Below are 11,353 nucleotides of genomic sequence, written 5' to 3' on the forward strand. Positions count from 1 at the left end.
GTGTGTGTGTGTGTGTGTGTGTGTGTGTGTGTGTGTGTGTGTGTGTGTGTATGTGTGTGTGTGTGTGTGTGTGTGTGTGTGTGTGTGTGTGTGTGTGTGTGTGTGTGTAAAACAGTCTTTTGTTTCTTTTTTATATTACTGTATTTTATAATCTATATCAATAGAATATAAATTTGTTACATATTATTGTGTGTTCCCACAGATTTTACATTATATTTCCAAATTATATAAGCTACCCGTGACAGTACAACATCTTCAACAGACAGGAGTAGGAAGAACTGTGAATGGTTTAAGGAAATACCATGGTGCTGTGGGTGATGCTGCTAAATCTCTAGTTTGCAAATGGAAGACTATGGTAGCAGATGATATTGAAGATTCCAGTGATAGAGAAGATGAGGATGAAACATGTTTAATTGATGCTTCTAAAACTTATACTGATATTCCTGAATCTCCAGTACCAGAGGATATAGAAGAAAGTGATTCTTCTTTTGAGCAGTCATCAGAATCAAAATATAGACATAAGAAAGACAAGAATACTTCTGTGAAACATAGTGTAGTGCATTTGTCTAAGTCAGAGGAAAAACACGAAATGCATGAAAAAAGTAAACATTCTTCTAAACATCATTCTCATAGTGAAAAAAGATCCAAAGAATCAAAAAGTTATAAAAGTACCATAAATAAAGAAGGTTATAGTTTGACAAAATATAATCATAGCAAGAGTGATGATTCAAAAAAGACTAATGATAAAATTACCCAGATAAATGAAGATAATAATAGAAAGAGAAAAGCAAACGACTCCAGTTCTCTGATGAAGGAAAACAAGAAGACGAAATTATCAGATAGCAAAAGTGACGATGAAAAATGTCTACCACCTGTTTCAGAACATAATCGTTCTCATCTGAAATCTTCTGGAATTCAGATAGAGGTGAAAATTAAAGTAGAAGATGAACAATTTTCAACAACTGATAACAAACAAAATATTAAACAGGAGAAGTATTTACAGGAAAAATCCAAGAGCAGTTGCAGTAAGCTTAAGTCCCAAGAATCAAGTAGTAAAGTAAAGAATAGCAGTGAAAAACAAAAGCATAAAAAAAAGAACATACTAGTCATAAAAAACATGATATAAAAAAAGATTCCAATTATCATTCTAGCAAAGAAACTTCTAAATCAAGAGTCAGTTCCTGTAGTAGTAAAGATTATATTAAGAACAAAGACAAGGATAAAAGAAAGGAGCATAAGGAGAATAAGAGTAAACATGAGAAGAAAAAAGAGACAAAAATTAAGTTAATGCAGGAAATAAATGGTGATGAAGGAATAGATTGCAATTCTGGTGTGTTAAAAGAATCATTTATGTCACATTATGTACTTAAAAGTAATAATATAATATATAATATAAATAAATAAAATTCAATATCTGAGAGCAATTTTTATAAAAATATAATTTTTAAATACTTATAATTAAAAAATAAATAAATTTTCAAAACTTTACAAATAAAATCATATTTCGTTTTAAAATTATTTTTCTGAGATTATATTATATTATCCTAATTCATATTGATTATCATATATTTAGAGTCTGACCGAAACCAAAACCAAAATTAAAAAATAGAAATCTTATAAGGTCATTACGTAGACATGCCCATCATCACTTTTTCTTCATAGATATCATAATTTATTGAAATAATAATTAAATTTCAGCTGAAATAAAAATCAAAATCGATTTCGGTTCTGTGTCAATTTTGGCCGAAGAATACTTGTTCTTCATAAATATCAGAATTTATTGAAACAATAATTACACATTAATAATTACATATTAAAAATAATATTTATGAAGAAGAAATAGAAAGGTTTCAATTGAAATTGACACATAATGTTCGTTTTTAATTTCGGAAAAAGTTTTTGTCACACTCTATATTAGATTATAGACTCATATAGATTAGATCTCTTATATATTATATTTATTTAATTCTTTATTTTTAATTTTTGAATATTGTAGAATTTTTAATATTATAGAATACATTTAACAGCTTATTTTATAAGATCAAAATATTCTTAAATTTATAGCTTTTACTAAAAAAAAAATGATTTAATTTTATTTAAAATTTCATCCAAAATTTCTCATATATTTTTGCATAAGTCTTTTTTACATTAAATTTACTTTATTACATTACTTTTTATAATATATATAACAAATAAATGATACATTGATATGTTTCAAAATTCACAGCGCTGAAAATCTAGTTTACATTATGTACACTATACATTTATCAGCACTGACAATGAATTTTGGAACAAAGTCATTGTTTATATATTAATAAGCGTATATTTTATTTTAAATCAATACCTAATTTTTACAAAATCTATAGTTAATAAAATAAGGATAGAAAATTATATGCAATAAAAAAATAATTAAATTCAGCAAACTTTACACACAATATTTTAATAACATCTCTTATATTTAATAAAAGTTTGTCTTTTGAAATTTCTTATATTGAATTCGATTCTATTCCATGTTAATATTATTAATAGATAAATAATATTACTGAGTTAAATTAACTAATATTATTAAAAAATAAATAAATGTAGAATATTTTTAAAAATTACAAAACGTTTGTATAAAATTTGTAATTTTATATGAAAGTTTATTCAATGAAATATTGGATATTGTGTCATATTTCTATTCTTTTCAGGTGCAAGTTTTGCAGAAGCACTTGGCATGTGCTCCATGCCTCAGCTATCAAAAAAAACGTCAGAGTAATTCATCTAATTCATCTAATTCAAATCCCAGTAAGTCAAGTAAAATAGAACTGATGTCTCCTGTTTCTAATAAAAAATTGCCAGCTGTGAAAATTGAATCAGAATGCGATGACAATCCAAATGTAATTTTTATATTCTATTATACAGTATTTTCAATTATTAAAAGAATTAAATCTAACAATTAAAAACTTTATTTTTAGCCACCATCTCTTCTAGCTCCAAATGTAAAATTGGAACCATTAAATGTGGATTTGGCATCTACATTACCTGAAATTAGTCCCAATTACAAGCCACTGCCATACATTAATCCTATGCAACGCAAAGAAGAAATAAAGTCTGTTGATGATATTATTTATATCAAGAATCAAAGGTAGTTATATGTATTTTTTGCAATATAAATGATAAAATAATATTTTATATCTTAATATCTATTATTGTACTGTTTATGCATTATTTATTCTTGTTCCAGAACAAAAGTGTATTCTGGTAACAAGGTTGGTTACACAAGCGTGCCGACGTTATATGAAATGTGCATCAGAGTATTGATAGAAAATATCGATGGTAAGCATCTTTCTTGATTCCGATGAAATCATGTCAATGTTCCAATATTCTAATGATAAATGTTTTTATTGCTAGCACTCGAGTTTACTGGCGGTGTACCATATGATATATTAAAGCCAATCTTAGAACGTGCCACATGTGATCAATTATTTATGTTAGAGCATCATAATCCATACCTCATAGAAGACACAGACGTATTATGGAAATATCATTGTAATCGGGAGTTTAAGAATAAAGAGAGACAGGAAATGGAGTCATGGCGTGAAATGTACATGGTAAATGAATTAAAAATTATAAAACTAGAACAATAACGTATGCAACGATGTATTTAAAATTTTATATATTAGGTGTACAACTTTGCTTCCGCCGTTTTTCTATAGATGGCTTTAGTAAGTGGTGGTCGAAATAAATAAATCATAGACGTCATACAATAAACTTGGACATCTGTCAACATAACCCCATAGAAACATTAGTCGATTTGTCTGCATCATAAAGTTATTCTCGATTGAAAATGTCAGTTTACGAGCCAAATTCTTGTCATTTGCGGGAGGTTTTAATTTTTTGCTTCAATATGAAGAAATTTGCGGTTGAGGTTCATCGAATGCTCTCAAATATTTATGGTGAGGCCGCTATTAGTGAACGTGTCGTGAGTGGTTTCAACGCTTCAAGAACGATGATTTTGACGTCCAAGGTTATGCTCTGTATTTGGTGGGATCAGCTCGGCGTAGTGTATTATGAACTGTTAAAACCGACTAAAACAATCATAGGCGATCGGTATCGAACGCAATTGCAATGCGTTTAAGCCGAGCATTGAAAGACAAACGGCTGCAATATAACGAGAGACACCTAAAGTGATTTTGCAGCATGACAATGCTCGACCCTATGTTGCGAAAGTGGTCAAGACATACTTGGAAACATTGAAATGGGAAGTCCTACCCCACCCGCTGTATTCTCCAGACGTTGCTCCCTCTGACTATCACTTGTTTCGATCAATGGTACACGGCCTGGCTGACCAGCACTTCCGGTCTTATGAAGAAGTAAAAAATTGGATTGATTCGTGGATAGCCTCAAAAGATGACCAGTTTTTTCGACGTGGGATTCGTACGCTACCCGAAAGATGGGAGAAAGTAGTGGCCAGCGATAGACAATACTTTGAATCATAAATGTATAACCAGTTTTTTACAATAAAGCCTCGAATTTCGGAAAAAAAACGGCGGAAGCAAAGTTGTACACCTAATATGAATGAACTTATAATTTGCCTTATTTATATTAACATTGTAATGCACATTAACATTAAATAGCGCTGCTTGGATGAAAGAGAAGCAAAATTAAAAACACTCACCGCCAATATCAAACAATCTATAGATAAGTCCGTCCCAATGAGATCGACTAAACTTGCTTATGTAGATAATGTCGTGAAACCACCACGTAATGTATTGAAAAAACAAGCAAAATATGGTACAGCTAATGCTACTCCTGCTACTATCTCCAGTGTAAAGAAAAAGTTAACTGGCGGTGGTGCAGTTAACAATGCGACGAATATTGCTGTACCACCACCGCCGATGTCTCGCTTTAAAGCATCAAGTATGTATTTATTTCAAAAATTTCATTATAATTAAAATTTTATTATAATATTAATATTAATTCAGGGCTTGGTCTTATTTCAAATAAATTTATTTAAAATATATATTTTAAATGAAAAAATTAAAAAGTATAGTATTTAGTTATAGTTTATTATATATATATTACTATAGTTAGTTATAGTTAGTTATTATTTTAAATAACTTCTTTTGACCTATTTCTTATTTAATATTTTAAATAAGTTTTTGAAATTTTGCAGTTTACTTCAGGGCGAGGAGCAGCCTCTTATAGATACTGAGTATCTATTTCTTATTTAATACTTTAAATAAGTTCTTAGAACTTATTTTATATTTTTTATTTTAATATTTTAAATAAGTCATATAAATTATTTTACCGAGCCCTGAATATTATGAAAGTTAAAATGTATTATATTTATTTTAATCAATAATTATTTTTGTTAGCATCAAGTAGCATGAAGAAGACAAAAGCACCACTTATGGCAAAGGCATTGCAGTTAATAAAAGGTCGTTATAAACGGTAGTAATAGCAGTAGTTTTACGAATATTACGAATCATTAATCATTCAGCTCTAATAACTGTATATGTCATCATTTCTTATACAGAGTGTCTGGAATTTAAATATCAAAATTTCAGGAGCATGTAGGAGATCGATAAACTAAGAAAAAAAATCCCAGATATATACTCGTTTTTGCTTCGTTTTGAAGAAAATCGCAAAAAAAGACAAAATGTAGTTTTCATTTTTGTACTTTCTTGTTAATTATTCATATTGTATTTATTTACTTGTTTAATGTAGATATTTTAAAACGTTGGCTTCTTGCGGCAATGCGTTGCATCTAGTATGGATAGCTCACGTTGCAGCTAAACACTAATCTAGCGATATGTAGTGCAGCCTCGATTCAATTTCTCAATTGTTCTCTTAATTGATAATGAATAAATTTCCTGCTTCAGAATCCCCCATACAAGAAGTTCAATGTCAGATCAGGTGATTGGGGTGGCTAAGTACTACTCCTCCACGTCCAATCCATCGTTGTGAAAAATATCTGTCTTAGCCAAGCTCGAGTAGTTCTGTCATAATGAGCTGGACACCCATCGAGTTGAAACTACATTTCAATCTGTTGCTGCAGGTAGATGTCTTATAAATAATCAAAGAAGTCAGTCCAAAAAAATCTGTATATATCTGGCTGCATTTAATCTGTCAAGTAAAAAAATGGTTTCATAGAAACAAACAAAAAAAGTTTTCACCGTTTGAAAATGAAATTATTATTTTCGTATACGATTTTAGCAACGATAATATTTTAGAGGCAGTGCAAGAACGAAGCAACTACGTTTTGTTTTTTTTGCGATTTTCTTCAAAATGAATCAAAAATGAGCATATCTCTAGGATTTTTTTTTTCTTAGTTTATTGATCTCCTACACGCTCCCGAAGTTTTGACATTTAAATTCCTGTGTATTAATCATTTCATTGCGATCATTTCATTTAACACATTCCCTGCCGCATATGCGCCTTGTGTCTAAAGCGGGGAGCACAAGATATAAGAAAACCAACCAATCGCATTCTACAATAAGCCATTAATCATAAATCAGAAGTTAAAAGCTGGAAATTGACCACAGTCGTCAATTTCCAACTTCTAACTTCTGATTTATGACTAATGACTTATTGTAGAATGGCAATCATTCTTTATTTTATGGAAAGGAAGGAAACGAAGGATTTTTGTTGGTACATTTTCTTTACATGCATTACGTGTTATGTGTTATGCAAGAGTCTGTGGTTCCCGCTTTCCATTTAATATTTTATGATATTGTATACCTACTATATGAAAAAAATGTCAAAATATTTCATTATCCGGAAAAAAATATTGTATATAAAATTAATTATATAAAATTATATAAAATTAAATATAATTTAATATATTTGTATATAAATTGATATATTTTATATATAATTATATAATTGTATATAATTTTATACATAAATTTATATACAGGGTGTTTCATTTTAAATGATAGAGTCGATTATCTCGCGAATCGATGATTTTGTTAAAAAATTTTTCGAATGAAAGTATAAATTTTTCGAAGTAAAGTTGTATGGCTTGAAGGGGGACACATAATGGAAATGTGGACTTAACCTTGAGTGACCTTATCAAAATCAAGATCACTCGTTAGTTTTTTTTAAATGGAAACCCCTATTTTTTATTACATATTCTTGTAGCTTATCTTAAGAGCTTTCCAAAACACTATAAAGTTATTTTAATAAAGTTATTTTTCGTTAAGTATTAGTTAAGTTATAAGGCAAGACATATCACTAATCCGGCTGATTAAAGCAAGATCCGGATTGATCCGGCCAACTAAACTGCTAAAGCAAGACCGATCACTGATCTGGCCGATTAAGGTAATATCGGGATCGACCAATTAAGATCAATTCGAATGTCTTTAATCGTTGATAAGATATTCAAATGGAGCTCCATTTTCTTGCAGACATAGTCTCAATCGTTTCTCAAAATTTTCTACTGTTGAAATTAAAATATTATATTTTGAGGAATGCTACGACAAACATTAATTATTCGATTTTTCATGTCTCCTGCAGATGTCGGTGGAATTTTGTAAACAATATTTTTTATGTAGCGCCACAAAAAAAATCACGTGAAATTAAATCAGGAGACCATGAAGGCCATCGAATATATTTATTCATACCTCTCTATTTATCTTTCAAAAAGATGTTATTGAGGTATCATAATACAATGAGATATAGGGCGCACTATCTTGCTGTCACATTTTTGTCGAGTAGCAAGCTCAACCTCTTCTAAAAACTCAGGCAATTTATTTTGCAAGAAAGAAAGGTAAGGTTCCTCATTTAAATGGTTATCAAAAAAGGATGGACCAATCAAATATTTATTTATAATTCCGCACCAAGTGTTTAAACTCTAACGATGTTGATTATCAACACGTTGAGTCCAGTGAGGATTGTATGTGGATCAATAATGACAATTATGTCTGTTGAGTTGTCCATTGTTATGAAATGAGGCTTCGTCATTGAAGAGAACATATTGGAAAAAAGTTGGATCTTCTCATTTATAATGCATAACGAAAATTGTCTTCTTAGCCTTATATCATTTTTACTTATATCTTGGGTTAAAGTAATGTGGTAGAGATGAAATTTTTGTAAAATCCTCCACACAATAAATAAAATCCTCCATACATAAGGAATTCCTAAATTACGCTGCAATTCTCTAGTCGAAATATAAGGATTTAAGTTTATCATTGCTAACATTGCTAATACACGCGGATCATTAACGTCATCTTCAACATTTATTTGCTTACGGTTTATCTTACGGATTCTCCTACGCTCTCGTAATAAAATTCTTTTTATCTACATTGCATTTGGATGTCGTCTAAACGATATCTATTACGATACAATTACTTTTTGCTCTACAATAATTTCGTCCAGCTTCATCCAAACACAAGAATAATATCAATTTCATTTGAATTTAAGCGGTCATTTTGAAAAAAGCTTTGGAAAAGCCCAATGTAAAAAAATTGAAAAAAAAGTTATACGAAAAAAGGAAGAAAGTTGAATCGTTCAATTGGGAAGGATTGGACTCAATTCCGTGCGCGTGAGTGTATGTCAAGCAGTGTGAATAGATCGCGAAGATGCGCGCGCGTAAGAATCCCGCTCATACGCGCATGCGTACATGGATAACGTCGGCGGTACTGTAACTTTCAAGCTCCGTAACTCGGAAAATACTTAATGAAACGTAACTTTATTATAGTGTTTTGGAAAGCTCTCGAGATAAGCTACAAAAATAAAAAATAGGGATTTAAAAAAACATTAATGACCTTGACCTGATTTTAACAAGGTTCACTCAAGATCAAGTCCATATTTCCATCATGTGTCCCCTTTCAATTCAATTTTCGTTCGAAAAATTTTTCAATAAAATCATCAGTTCACGAGATAATCGACCATATCACTTAAAATAAAATACCCTGTAATAATTATATATAATTATATATAATTATATATACAATTATATATATAATATACAATTATAAATAATTATACAATATATAATTATAAAATATTTTTTCTCAGGTAGTCATGTATTGATGCTTAAATATTATATATAATACAGTTATCACATTATGAAACATTATTAATTTTCTTCATAATAATAATCTATAATTTTTAAAGTATTACATATGTTAAACATACATGTATTGTGTAAGCAAAATTATTAGTCTCATTGTTGGGCACATGTGACTCACACAGTTCAAATGAAAAGTTGAAAGGCAGGAAATGTGTTAATGTAGCAATGAATTTTGCATATATTTTTAAAAATATTCATATTTAATAGATCAGGGCTTTCCAAACTTATATGTGAATCATGTCCCATTTTTTAAAACTATATACATCCGCGACCTATCTAATTTTAATAGATATGAAAAAGTAGGAAGGGAGGAAGGATAAATTAATTGTACTTTGCTTCTATTTTTTAATTTTTTATTGTTTCCTTTGTTTATTAATGATTTGACATCAAATGTGAGGCATTTTTAGACACAAGGAATTTGATAATTGTAGTTTGTTTCGGAATTTAGTTTTAATTCCCATCATTGTTGAAAGTCTAATTTCACATATATACAAAGTCATGAAAGAGCATGTATACGCAAGTTTGTGCTATAACTACCTGAAGTAATGAAGTGTAATTTAACATTAAAAAATTTTTGCGATTCACCAAAAATTTGTTCGCAACTCATACTTTGGGAATCCCTGTAATAGAGCATAAAGCGATAAAATAATTGCATGTAATCATATAATTGTACAGAGAACTTTATAGTTTTATTCATTCCAGTTAAACGTATTAAAACATAATTATGAAAATATAAAATTTATAGTAAGAAATTACATCAATAGCTCAGCTATAAAAGCTGACAATAATGAATTTTTCCTTTCGAGGGAAGGGCATTCTAAACTTTTAAATCCTAAAAATTATAAATAGATTAAATAAACAAAATTTTAGATCATTTCTTTTATATGGAATTATGAGCTTGTATGTTTTTTCAATTTTTAATTTTTAAATTCTTAATCTGAAAAAGGACTTAGTTTTTTCCCGATCTTGAATTTTTTGGAATTAAATTTTGAATTTTGCTTTGATAATTTTTCATATAGCTTTCCAAGACAGATTTTGAGTAAAGTATGTTACCAATTTTTCATGATAGAAAGGCAATAAATTTTGCAATAAGAATTTGAAAATTTGTTGCCAATCTATCAGTAAATTGCTAGTTGTCATCATTAAATCAAATATTAATTCGAGAGAAACATTCCAAACAACAATTCAATATCCTTGCATGTCCGAAATATGTCTTGAAAAGTCCCGTTTATGTCGCTGTATGTTAGATGCCTAAAATATTATATGTTCCAAGGACATTGCTTGGATGTTCTATAATGAAGTTATTTACACAAATATTTTAGGGATGTTTAAGATACGTTGCTAATATGTTCAATTTTCAAGCAGTGCGCAAACAATTGTTGTCAGCAAAATCTGAGAACTATCAAACAATTGTATATATTCATCTCCCAATAACTTTTCGGTGTCCTTCTCTTTGTTTTCAATAACTTATAGATCAGAAAAAATGAATAATTTCCGAATTATGTGCCATTCGGAATTGGACTACTAATGTCTATTAGCCGTCTTTGGACAGTACATTGTACATATGATAGACATTGACGGGATTTGGACGTTCAGATGACGTCGAATTATTGCTTGAAATGTTAGCTTGTTTTAAATGTTGCTGTGATTTTCGATTTTATTAGGTATATTTTTATTCTATGTATTCTGTAAATATTACATCATGGAAAAGTATGAGCAACAATTGATTAATTAAACAATCTACTTTAACTTAAATCATACAATTATATTATGAAAAATTCTTATTTCACTGATATGATATAAATTTAATAGAAGGCAAATATACTGGATATCTCCTTGACTTTACTTAATATTTTATTTTTCATATAAAATGAGTTAAAATTGATTACTATAGTAATATTAACGCGAATATTGGTTAATACTATAGTAATCAATTATTATAGTACGCTAATATATATTAACGCATGCGCGCGCAATTTTAAATCAATAAGTGTGAGATGTCCTGTATTTTCATTATTAAAATATGTACGTAGATCATTTGTACGTAACTTAATTGACTTATATACGTAGTTAAAATTTAACTTATACTACACACACACACACACACACACACACACACACACACACACACACACACACACACACAACTAACTACTACTTACGTTAAGTTTAATTTAATTAATATTATTATTTTACTTATTACTTACACTAATAATAAATTAATTTAATTTTAATTTATTAATTATTACTTATACTTAGTTAACTACTATACTAATTAATAATTAATTAATT

The 11,353-nt window shown here is 29.0% G+C and overlaps 1 protein-coding gene across 1 annotated transcript in view; it reads left to right on the top strand.

Annotated features, from left to right (window-relative positions):
• LOC105620955 (transcription elongation factor B polypeptide 3) overlaps nt 1–5,440 on the top strand; it is a 6,269-nt gene extending 829 nt beyond the window's left edge. The window contains 9 exon segments of the mRNA XM_012202430.1: nt 203–1,088; nt 1,091–1,330; nt 2,691–2,739; nt 2,741–2,879; nt 2,958–3,127; nt 3,227–3,318; nt 3,394–3,593; nt 4,620–4,906; nt 5,368–5,440. Of these exon segments, the coding sequence (XP_012057820.1) occupies nt 203–1,088; nt 1,091–1,330; nt 2,691–2,739; nt 2,741–2,879; nt 2,958–3,127; nt 3,227–3,318; nt 3,394–3,593; nt 4,620–4,906; nt 5,368–5,440 (2,136 nt within the window).
• The last annotated feature ends 5,913 nt before the right edge of the window (nt 5,441–11,353 follow it).

The sequence above is a fragment of the Atta cephalotes genome (genome assembly GCF_000143395.1).
Source record: "Atta cephalotes unplaced genomic scaffold scaffold00031, whole genome shotgun sequence".
Lineage (NCBI taxonomy): Eukaryota > Metazoa > Arthropoda > Insecta > Hymenoptera > Formicidae > Atta > Atta cephalotes.